Source organism: Athene noctua, chromosome 5 (genome assembly GCF_965140245.1).
Source record: "Athene noctua chromosome 5, bAthNoc1.hap1.1, whole genome shotgun sequence".
Classification (NCBI taxonomy): domain Eukaryota; kingdom Metazoa; phylum Chordata; class Aves; order Strigiformes; family Strigidae; genus Athene; species Athene noctua.
The window spans coordinates 32640279-32652638 of NC_134041.1; the positions used below are offsets into that span (position 1 = coordinate 32640279).

Genomic DNA, 12360 nt, shown 5'->3' on the forward strand with positions numbered 1-12360 from the left:
GTCTAAGCTGCTCCTGTAATCCTGCAAGAAGGCTTTCTTTGGAGCTCCTGCCCAGCTCTACACAGCTGGCTCATAGCCACAATTACTTCCACTCTGAGCACACACAAAAAAGCTGAGCAAGAGGCCAGGGAATGGGTAGTTAGCCTCAAATGCCAACAAGTCAGTCAAAGGCAACTGGCACTAATTTGTCCCTGTGCCTTCTCCTGTCACAGCTGCCCCATTACATAGGGACAAGAAGTGTCTCCATGGGTCAGTAAGGACCACCCAGGAGCTGCTGGGGAGCTCAGAAGGCAAAGGATTTGGCAGCCGTCAGGATCTGAGAGTGCAGCCCCAAATCGTCACTTATAGAACATCAATCCCACCCCTCTCACTCCCTCCCATTGTAATCTCTGGTGACCTCCTTCTTTCTGTCTTCTGCAAGCATGGCCAGAACCACCATGGGAATCAAAGGGAAGGAGGACACCACCCCACCATGGAGTTATTTCCATTTTTCTTGCTTTTCCTAAAACCAGGAAAAAAAAAGAGAGCTTACCAAAGGAGTCCCAGGTACCTGATCATGAGAAGCAGGCATTAAGCAGGGCACCGAGAAGAAAAGTGCAGCAGAAACATTGCAGATAATTCTGCGGATGCTGTGAGGTGGCTGAATAGTAATATTTTCTGGAGTAGCATCGTATTGTAGGAGAAAAACTAGTAAACAAATATTTTCATTCAGCAGCAGGGGAAGCAGGGAGGCATGGCCATTCCCCAGGGAGCTGAAGAGGTGCTCCAGAGCAGGAGAGTCATTAGAAGTAAAGGAGAGCAATTGCTCAAGATTATGGCACTGACAGATACTAGCAAAGTCAGATGCAGTGAAGAGCCCGAGCAAGGCTCAGCTGTAATCTACAGCTGAGCATCGTGCCACCAGCCTCTCCCACACCCCTCAAAAAAACCCAAAATTAAACCACTGGAGTATTGCACCCTGCTGCCATGTCTTGGAGAAAACCCCACCTAAGTTGGAAGTATCCACCAAAAGCCATCAGGATATCATCCCCCACTGCCCTACACTTCATGCTCACCATGGCCAGCACGCTCTAGGGTGGATAAATTGTGAAACCCCAAGCCCAGACCCTATGGGATCTGCATTTGGGAGATTTGGCTTTAAGTGGCTTGTTGAAAGGCTCAAGCTGCCACTCCTTTGCATCTCCATTTCCCAGTTATAGGAACTGGTATGAGAGCTACTGCAACAGGCAGCTGAATCAGACCAGGTTGACGTCTTACCTCCTTTTGCCACCAACTGTCTCAGAAGAGGATCATGTTGTATCTGGCAGATGTGGCAATTTGCACCTCTCCACATAGTGGCCCTTCAAGGCAGGTCCCACCCAAATGGTTTACACCAGTGTTTGGTGGTTTTAAATTCTTATTAACCCGTGTAGTCCCATGTGCTTATTCATAGTCTTCAAACCTGTATGAATGGCTAAGCCCTCTTAGAGTCTAAATACAGAGTTGTTAATGTTACTAAATATTGAGTTATTAAAGTTAATTATTAATTAAGGCTGGACAATTCAAGAGCCATGAATAATACCTTTGAATACCTAAACCCCACAAATTCTTGAGGCTTAGTAAAGTTTCTGGTGATGCAGCAAGGAGGTTCTCGACTCTTTGCATCTTTTTACCAGCAGTGCAAAGAGCCTGCTGACAAGATGTAATGTACTTGCTGCATCTGTTGCACTGCTGGTACAGAAAGAACCACAGAGCACATCTCCAATGTTCATCAGTTCAGGTCCTACAAACCCAACATAGGTAGGGAGCCACAAACACAGCAATTTATATTCCTTCTTAAAATACTGCAAGAAATCCAATCGAGTATTGGCAGCTATTAGCTGGAAATCTCTAATTAGCTGTCCTGACACTGAAGCAGTGCGAGGACTCCACTGAGAGCCTCTAACCACAGCACAATGTGCCCTCTGAGCAGCCACAATCTAGCAATCCCACTCCACCTGCATGTAAACTACCTTCTGCAAAGAAAACACAAGGCATACAGTATCTTTGGGTGCAATGACATTGCAGACACAGCCTCGCCTGCCTGTTAGTGCTAGCCGCTGATGGACCACGTGGCAATTCCTCATGGCAAATCAGTTGGAGTTAAGCATTGGTCAGCAGACAAGAGTCCCAACAAGAGTAATGGGGCTGAATCCATCCTGAGCACAACTGGGCTGGCACTGGTGATTTCAGGCTGGAGATAAATGTGACCCTTGGAGGCTGGATTACCACCCAGGGGCTCACGATCAATACTGGAACAAGAAGTGTTGTTCCAAATCAAGGCAAGGTTAACCTGTAATCCAGAGCACAGGCAGGGGGTGAGGCCACTTTAATGGGAGAGATTTTTCTGCTCAGACCGTCAACCTGAACAAGCTGGAGCCTGTGTGGTGTAATTTAATGGTGTTTAACATCAAGGCTGCCGTTCCTATAGCTACTGGAGGAAGCTTAGCAACCCTGGGCGCAGCTCCTGGGGCATGGGAGAAAACCAAATGAGAGTGCAGAGATGCATCACCATCACCCACGTGTTAACCCTTTGAACCCTATATGCCATTCTGATGTGGCACTGAAAGCATATCCCATACAGGGTGTTTCTGGTGAAAACATCAGTATTTGGTGCTTTGTTAGTACCAGATTAACTGTTTCCTTAAAAAAAAAAAAATAGCATCAAGAATATTCCTCTGTCACTGTTCAAGGGCTATGGCAATGTCTGCCCACCAGCCATAGGCTCCACTCAGGGTTGATTAAGGCTCCACCAAAGCTGGCAGGACTGTGTGCAGGTTGAGTTGGCCCCACATCTTCTGGATGATTTTGCCCAGAAAGACTTGACCCTCAGCACTGAGCACAGTTTCAGGAGTAACAACCATTATGCTCTTTTTCTTCGATGTCCCCAGGTCCTCCCCGCACTTGGCTGACCAAGGCTGGCTTAGAAGGTTATTTCTTCTCCCAAGAAAATGGGGACTGACAGTGAAAACCCAGTCCTGAGGAACGTGCTCATCAGCTTCAACTTGCTTCTGCTGGGCACTGTTCTCAAGCCTTTTGAGTGTCATCTGGAGGTGACAACAGAGCCAGCTGAGAGGCCAGTAGTGGATGAGGAGGGTGGCCTTGCCAACTGCAGCCCACCTATCAAAGAGCAGCCCGTGGTCTTTCACCACATCTATAACATCAACATCCCCCTGGACAGCTGCTGCTCATCTGTGTTCAAGTCTTCAGCTGAGGAGGTGAGTTCAGAAGACGACCGTCTGGCAGAGTACGCAGAGCAGACCTCCGACAGCGAGAACCAGGTCACCTTCACCCACAGGATAAACTTGCCCAAGCAGGCCTGCAAGTGCTCCACTTCCCTCCCGTCCCTGCAGGAGCTGCTGAGCAGGATTGAGATGCTGGAGAGGGAGGTCTCCATGCTCCGGGACCAATGCAACTCCAATTGCTGCCAAGAAAATGCAGCCACAGGTAGTAATGCCATCCTGTTAGCTCTTGCTGGGGACTGAGGGCTCAAGCAAAAGGCAAGAGAAATAAATGCAAAACCAGTGATGCCACTCAGAGTGGTGACAGAGGAAAACCTATGTTCACCCATGATGTGGCTGTAGCTTTAGGGGAAAAACTTGGCTTAGGTCCTCCAAGGCAGGAAAACCCCCAGGAGGGATTTGGTTGCTTGAGTCCCTATACCCCACTCGCTGCAGAAACCCTGTAACAGCTAGAGCTGAAGCCCCATTACAGATAAAATTACTGCTGGTGAGGGGTGAGCAGGGTGATCTCCCAACCCTGAAGTCCTTGCAATGCTGTTAGATATCTGCCCGTGTTCATGGGACAGGGAGGAGACATGTAGCTGCTGATCTCCTAAGTTGTCCCTGAGCTGAAGACATGACTGCAGGAGCTGGCAATAAACCCCTTTATCTTGTCTGTAGGAGGGTGAAATGCATATGAAAAGATGAGGGGGTTTTTTAAAAACAAACAAACAAACAAGCAAACAAAAACACAACCCAAAAAACCCAGGGAATAACTTCTGTTACTGTGAAGGATGAAAGCAAAACATATAACAAAGGCACAAATCCATCAACAGGATGCTTCAGCTGAATAGAAATAGTTCTGGTTTGTGAAGCCCTCTAAGAGACCCCATTAGGGTTACCCCATCAAAAACAGCCCCTCATGTTACTCCAGCCATTCCTCAGTGCCAGGGAAGTAGAATGCAGTTGAAATTAGATGGGTTAGGAAAGGTTTGGGCTAGAGGCTGCATTTCAAAAGCGCAGGAGCCAAGATACTGATGATTTTCCTTATGTCTCAGGGAAGTCAGTAAGGGGGGATGTCTTGAAGGGCATCCTTGTGCATCCCAGCCATGCCTGGGGCTCTATTGCACCAGATCTCCTCACAGGAAAAAGCCACCAAGTGAGGAGAGCCACGCAAGGCATATTTCCAGCAGAAAACTTTTTTTCAGGCCAAGAACAACAACAGGAAGGAATTAAAATTAAAATTAAAAGCAACCCATTTTCCCCCAATGGCCCCTTCCTTTTTTTTGAGTTTTGCAGCTATTAGTGTGATTTCTCAGTGGTACCCCAACTCCTTGATGTGTGGGACACATTAAAGTGAAACGACTGCAACGTACACTCAGGTCAACAGGGTTGGACTAAGGGTGTGTGGGTCGGGGAGGGAGAAACCAGGATGGCACATGCAGCAGGGTGGCTCAGGCTGACATCTCCCATGCAGCCAGTGGAAGTCAGTGCATTTCCAGCCACAGGCTCAGTCCACATCCCCCTGCAATGAAACAGTCATCAACTACGTTAATAATTAAGACAAAATGGAAAATACACATACATACCACTGGTGCATGCAAAGCAAGGGTTAATACCAGGTAGGGAATGCAATGGGAAAAATATGTTTTAAAGGAATTAATTTGAAACTCTGATGGGCCTATTTGGGTTACTTGCAACATACACAGACAGTCCCATTAAACATTTATCGCTTCATGGAGTCTCCACTCTGATTGCAGATGCACTGAGCTAAAGCTGGAGTAATTTCATTTATTTTTACCAGAGTTCCTTTCAATTCACTGCACAGCAAAGGAGATCAGGATGTCTACCCCACCGCCCAAGGCATTTCCCCAAGGAAAGCCATTCTCTTCCAGCACACTTACAAGCATCCTCTCTCCTCTTTTGATAACTTAACTAGAGAATGAAATCTAAGTGATCCTGATCGTCATTCCCAGTATTCACAGTTCAGATGGGAAGCATCCTGCAAAGTAATCCAAACTTGTCTGTCTGGCACAGCTTGTAACTGAACCCCTTTTACATGAGGGTCTGCCGCAACCCCCATAGGAAGAGCTGATCAAATAGCTCAGCTAGGATGGAAAACTCAGGAGACAAAAAGTCCTGCAACTTAGGGTCGTTGTGGTGCAGAGGTTTCTCAAGGGTCAGGGGAAGCACGGAGCGGTTTCTGTTCTTCCTCAGATCACACAAGGAAGAAAAGCAGAAATATTAGCCTGGCTGTGTTAAACCCTAAGCTGGAGCAACAGGTCCATGTTACAGGGCAAAACAGGGGAGGTGTTGGCAATGTCAGAGTGACTGGTGCCTTCATCCCCATATCCCTCCTTGCCCCAGAGTCCTGTGCAAGGCTGCCAGGTAAAGAGGGGACATGAGAGGTGGTGGCCACTGCAGCCATGTGCTTTCCCCACTTTCCCACAACGCCATCATACCCAAACCCCCGATACTTTGTGCAAAGCCAATGGTTCCATCTTAATTGGGCACACCATGATAGGGATGAAGATGATGGTTTTGGGTACATACCTGCTTCTTGTAGGAAAGAGAGTGAGCATGCCAGGATCTCTTACCTGTAAAAAGGAACAGCAGGTGGAGAGGAGACAACAGGAGTCATGGCTGGTGCTGAAGGCTTGGCCAGAGAAGCCTTTTCCCAGTTAGAGGTCTAGGGAGGTTCCCATTGACTGAATGTTGAACTGAAGAGAAACCAAAGGGAGTACTTGCACCCCAACAAGGCTGATGATACCCATAGCTATGGAGGCCAGTGCTCCCGAGGGGACAGACAAACTCCTGGAGACCCATCCAAACCCCTCCATGAGCCCATACCACCAATTCTGCCCCTGACAGCCCTAAAGGCACCAGCTCCTCAGAGCTGGGCATGCTCAACCAGAGGGAGGACCATCCCCTGCTTGCCCCACATCTTGCTCCCCTTCCCCATAGCCCATCAACAGGCTGACCTGTGACCAGTGCTGACCTTTTCCCACCTCCCACTTGGTGGACTCTGACCCTTGGTCCTGCATCCTTGCAGGGCAGCTGGATTACACCCCGCAGTGCAGTGGTCACGGGAACTTCAGCCTGGAGTCGTGCAGCTGCGTGTGCATGGAGGGCTGGGCGGGCAGCAACTGCTCTGAGCCCCGCTGCCCCCGGGGCTGCTCCAGCCGAGGCATCTGTCTGGAGGGCCAGTGCATCTGCGATAACGACTACGGGGGCGAGGACTGCTCGCAGCTCCGCTGCCCTGCTGGCTGCGGCTCCCGTGGGCTCTGCGTGGACGGCGAGTGCATCTGTGAGGAAGGTTTCACCGGGGAGGATTGCTCCCAGCTGCGGTGCCCCCGCGACTGCTCAGGGAAGGGCCATTGCATCAACGGCACGTGCGTCTGCCAGGAGGGCTACGCTGGGGAGGACTGCGGGTGGCTGCACTGCCCCAATGCCTGCAGTGGCCGTGGGGTCTGCCGGGATGGCCTCTGCATCTGCGAGGAAGGCTACGAAGGGCAGGACTGCTCATCAGGTAGTGCGGGCATGTGTGGGGACAGCCAGACCCTAATGTATGAGCAAGGGTTTCAAGGTGCCCATAAAGGGTTTCAAAGTGTACCATAAATCCTGGGAGAAACACATAGCTGGCAGATCATGTCACATAGGTCCTGCTCAGGCCCTGCAGTTTGACTGCCTCCCTCTTGTCCCTGTCCCCAAAGATGCCACAGGCAAAAGTTTTGGAGGTGAGGAAAAAGCCAATGAGATTCACTCCAATATCAGTGGCGAACCCTTGCTGCACCAGCAGCTGAAGTTAGTTCTCCTCAGCCTTTGACTTGCTGTAGCAGTTAATGCAGCCACAGACAGCACATAACCCCCAGCCCAAAGTCAATGCCCGTGTCCCCCCAGCAGAACCACGCACCCTTCCCCACGGCCAGGTGGGAGGATAAGCCATGCACACCCTGACGCTCTCCTTACCTCTGCCCTTCCTATCAGTGGCTCCTCCTGAAAACCTGCGAGTGACAGGGATCAGTGACAGCTCCATCCAGCTGACATGGGACAGCCCTGGGGCAGCCACCGAATACATCGTCTCGTACCAGCCGGCAGGGCTGGCAGGCACCCAGCTCCAGCAGCGAGTGCCTGGGGGGTGGAGCAGTATCACCATCATGGAGCTGGAACCAGGTGTTGCCTACAATGTTAGCATCTATGCGGTCATCAGCGACGTTTTGAGCATCCCTGTTACCTCCAAGGTGATGACCAGTAAGTATCCTACTGCAGTTGTTGCTTGGTACCCAGATAACCCGAGGTGATATTCAAGCTGGCTCAAATTTTCCATAAAAAATCTTCCAATAGCAGAAACTTGAGCCTTAAAAAAAAAAAAAAAAAGGGGATGTGTTTATCCCTATTTATGGGGATACAGGAAAGGAAAGTGGGATATGTGTCCACTCTCTGCAGAAAGACTCAGTCTGGATGAAAATGCAAATGACTAAAAATCAAAGAAACTTTCAGTGTTTGATTAAAGCCCCCAGAATATGGCCCAAATTATTATACATTTTTCCTCACAGAAAATATTGTGATGCATCACAGAAGTCACAGGTTCTCCTCCCACTCCTGGACGGGTTCCCCATGATGAATCCCCATGACATGGGTAATAGCGCAGCAAGAGGGGATGCTGCTGTGCATCAGGAGATATGTAGTCCTGACCAGGACTGTGATGCACAGAGGAAATGGGGGTATCAGGCTGTAATGGCATCCTCCAGGAAGAATCCTCAGAAACTAAAAATATAGAGGGCAGGGAGAAAACATAAACTATCCAGACACCCCTTTTGCAACCCCATCACTCACTCTGTTCACACAATAATGCAATGGGATCCTTTGGTGTCCAGCAGTACAGGCATTTCCCTCTTCTCCGTCCAACCCACCTGAAGTGGGGACAACGGATCTCTGCTAACAGCTACCAAAAGGTTCCCCATTTTCATTGCCCAGATAACAAAATAGCCACAGGGAGCAGGGTGGGGACTGGCAGAACCCACACTCCCGTCCCACTCTGCTCACAACCCCCCGCTCCCTTCCAGACCTTGCCACACCACAGGGGCTGAAGTTCAAGACCATCACAGAGACGACGGTGGAGGTGCAGTGGGAGCCCTTCTCTTTTCCCTTCGACGGCTGGGAGATCAGCTTCATCCCCAAGGTACTGCCACCGCACACATAGCATCACGAGGTACACCTGGTCATCCTAAAAGCATCTAGAGAGAGGATCCTAAATCAGTTTCCAATTACCCCACCACCAAAAAAATGAACCTCTGTTTGTAAGTTGTGTGCTTCACATCAGACAACCCCAAACACCTCAACCTTCAGGTGCCAGCTTGCATTTCCCCAGTAGTCTTTGGTGTCAAGACATACATGTCCTCGAAGAAATTCCCCAATAAAATCAAGAGACAAGCATATAAATAAATAACCCTTCCAGACTCACTGCCTCTTGCTGTCATCACCTCATTTCCCTTCCATCTCATTTACCATGACCCTTCTCCCTCCTCCTCTTCCTCATCCCTGTTCTCTGCACGATAAGCTACCCAAAGCAGCCTGGATCAAACTGAGCAGCCACCGTCTCTCAGACATCATCCTCAAGTCACAGGCACAGCTAATTCCTGCCATGGAATTTTAATCACAGTGATGAACAGGTAGAAATTGTGCCAGAAAAGATGAAAGGATGAAAATATTGCCCTAAATATCTCATATTTGCTATGCATGGCAACAAAAATTGTACATCAAGTATTTCATCTATATTCATAATTTCAACACCATTTAGCCATAAGTATAGCTTCAATTGTATATGGAGCCTCTTTACAAGAGCATTCAAGCCCCAGCAGTAAAAGAAATGCTGATTAAGGGCTCAATTATGATGTTTTCACTTGTACAAAACCCTTGCTGGAGCCAAATGCAGCTCTGGGCAGTGGAAAACTGCAGAATTTGGCCCCTAAGTTTTAACTTCTCTGTAAAGTATCATTATACAGCATGAAGCAAGGGCCTGATTGCTCATTCCCTAATTTCTAAAAAGGCTAGAAGGATCTGGGTGCAATTTTGGGTACATCCACATGCAAATTGTGTCAGAAGTCAAAGTTCAGGTACTGCAGATGTCAACCCTGGAATAATTTTCATCACTGTCAGAATAAAAGCCAAAACAATAAGGCAGAATCAGGGAAGAGCTTTTGGTAGCAAAAAAAATAGCTATCTTTCAAACATTTCACTGATACTCGGGAATCAAGCTCAACAGCATCCCTTTGAAGCAGATAAATGGAGATATATCCATTTTAGGGTGAGGAATCGCTGGGATAGAAGCAAACTTCTCACAGGGTCATCAATTCAGTGATGAGTTTTTCTCAAGACAGCCCAAAAATACAAACCATCAGTTCCTCCTATCCATTTTTAAGCTTCAAACTCAAAACCAAATGGAAACATTTCAGGATTTAAAGGAAGAGATAAGGTGCAAAAGGACAACTGTTCCTCGATGCAGATTTTTAGGGTGGGGAAGGGATATAGCTGACTGGGCTTTGAAGTTCTTGGATCTATCGGTCAGGCTGTAAAGGCACAGTTGTGATCCTGCTCGTTGGCTGTTGAAATTGGACTCTCTCGTCTCCATCATCAGCTTTTCTCCTAAAATAAGGCAGAGGGTGCTGTCTCCTTCGCTGCATGGAAGCAACGTTTGCTTGAGCAAACACTAAACCATTGCCACACCCCAAATAAAACCAAAACCTGGTCCCAGAGACTAAAAACAACAGAGTTATAACTGCAGCATCACAAATAACTTCTACAAGCAAAATCAAGCTCTCTCGGTCCTCATGAAAACTGGGTGAGAGGATGCTAATTTGGTCCTCAGCATCCCCATAAAGATTCTTGCACCCTCTCACAGAGCAATCCTCCTTCCATGGTCCCCACGATGCTCTCACCCCCCCCAAAGACAGGTCAGGCAGGTATTGCCCACCTGCTATGTGCACTGGAGATGGGGAGGGGGGAAAGATGAAGAGAAGACAGATTTGGAAAAAAAAAATTAGGAAAGGTAAGATGGCAATTTATGGCTAAAATGGAAGATTTCCTGTTTAATGAGAAAAGAGATTAATATGAATTGAGAGCTATGTGCAAAGATTTGTTTAGCGTGTTATTAGTGAAGACAGCAGCAAGAAAAGATCCTTTGTCCAAACACTGGCAGGAAAGGTGACATTTGCAGTTGCTTAAAGCCTTACAGTTTTTCAGAGCAAAACTGCAATGTATAATGAGTTTAATAAAGATACTTAAAAAGCAGGGGATGGCAAAATAAAGATCTTACAGTTTCATACCTATATATGAACAACAGAAGGCTCCTGGCACCTGAGTAGCAGGGAAAAGGAGTCCATCCCAGGCTTTGGTTTGATTCTCTTTTCTCTTCTGGAGAACAGCAGACACTCAGATGGCAAAATACAGAAGTTGGGGGAGGGGGGAGGGAGGGGATGAGAATTGATGAGGGAGGATTTCTTAGCCCAACAACATGGGTGCTCCATGCTCAGTAGGTGACTTCACCCTGGGTTTCTGCATGGTTGGATGTGCCAGGGCAAGGATGAGATTTGGGGATGCAGGGCTGGGCATGGAAGGATGCAACATGGGGGGCACCTCCCAAAACACCTTTTTGGTTTTTTTAACACTTATTTCTGCTCCCTGGCAGAATAATGAGGGAGGTGTGATCGCCCAGCTCCCCAGCACCGTCACCACCTTCAACCAGACTGGGCTGAAGCCTGGGGAAGAGTACACTGTCACCGTGGTGGCCCTGAAGGAACAAGCCAGGAGCCCTCCCACCTCCGACAGCGTCTCAACCCGTGAGTGAGCCCAACCACAGGCAGCACAACAGTGCCCAGGATTTGGTCATCAAAATAAGGTCCCATCAGCAAGAGCAGCCTGGCACTGCATGGGCAGGAATAAAACTAGCACCAACTAACTGCCCAAGCTGCAAGTGCATTGCAGCAACAGCTTCTTCATTCTCCCTTCAGAATTGTTGCAAGCATAGAAACTGTGGCAAGGTTAATGGAGTTGGGAGCAAAGGCTCAGGTCCATTTTTATTATACAGCTGGATAAATTCCTCCTCTTCGCTAATCTCGCATTTTGGAGGCTGGATGCCCCCAAGAAACTTCTCTATAAATGTATTGCCTATTCATATATAACAGATTAAAACTCCCACCTGCTTTTGTGCCACTAAATGCCCTCTACTCCCACCATTTCAGGCAGCAGGGCAGGGAACCAGGAGCAACAGCACGTCCCTTCCTAACCAGTTTATTTGGCTGGTCACTGATCCCTCCCATAGACTAGAGGAAATTCAAGTGGGTCTTCTCCTTGCTGAAGGAGATGTGGCGATGGGCAGAGCTTACTGGGGAGAAGAGGCTCTCCACATCAGATCTGCTGCAGTCTGCCTTGGCAGTCAGGCAGACATCTACCTCCGTCCAAGCTGTTGCAAACGGAAACAGCATTTAAATAGCTGCTGGAGGGTTATAATGAGGTGATGCTCTCTCCAGGCTGCTAATGTGAGGCAACGATGAGAACAAAGGGAGGGTCCCTCCACCAACAGCAGCTTGCTGCAGATCTGAGCTTCTTCAGCACAGTCCTGTCCTCTCGCCTTGCCTCCATGCTCAGCTTGAAATGGCTTAACAGAGACATCTCCTGGTCAAGTCCAAATCTTCCTTTCCCTTGGAAGTCAGCAATAAATAGAGACTGGTACTTCAAACTCCGTGGCTGACCTTTGCAAGGGAACACAGATGGGGTGGTGAGCTCCAAGCTCTGCTCTGTGAAGGTGACACCATGCTGGTGTGTCTGACTTCCTCTGCAGCACCCCCATAGCTTTGCCCCCATCATGCTTGTTCTGCCTCAACATCTTGTGCTGGGATCGAGCAGCAAAAGTGTGATTTCATGTTGCACAGCTAAGTAGAACTTGATGCTTCCCAGCATTCCCTGGATGACTGGACAACATAAGGTAGTTGGAGATTCGGGGTTTGGATGAGCATGACCCGGTCCTGGCCAAGCTGAACACCCAGCTCCTACCCAGACACCATGCTTCTCAGCTGTCCTCCCTTCTCCTCACCCCACTGCTCCCAATACCCTCACATGCCTT

At 48.6% G+C, this 12360-nt stretch overlaps 1 protein-coding gene across 2 annotated transcripts in view; it reads left to right on the top strand.

The window, feature by feature from the left end:
- The window catches only part of TNR (tenascin R), an 81270-nt gene that overhangs the window by 44523 nt on the left and 24387 nt on the right, over window positions 1-12360 (top strand). For both annotated transcript variants that reach the window (XM_074906984.1, XM_074906985.1), the window contains exons 2-6: window positions 2910-3465; window positions 6292-6768; window positions 7227-7490; window positions 8306-8421; window positions 10927-11077. In XM_074906984.1, coding sequence (XP_074763085.1) covers window positions 2970-3465; window positions 6292-6768; window positions 7227-7490; window positions 8306-8421; window positions 10927-11077 — 1504 coding nt within the window. In that variant the 5' untranslated portion in view covers window positions 2910-2969. The remainder of the gene's footprint in view (window positions 1-2909; window positions 3466-6291; window positions 6769-7226; window positions 7491-8305; window positions 8422-10926; window positions 11078-12360) is intronic.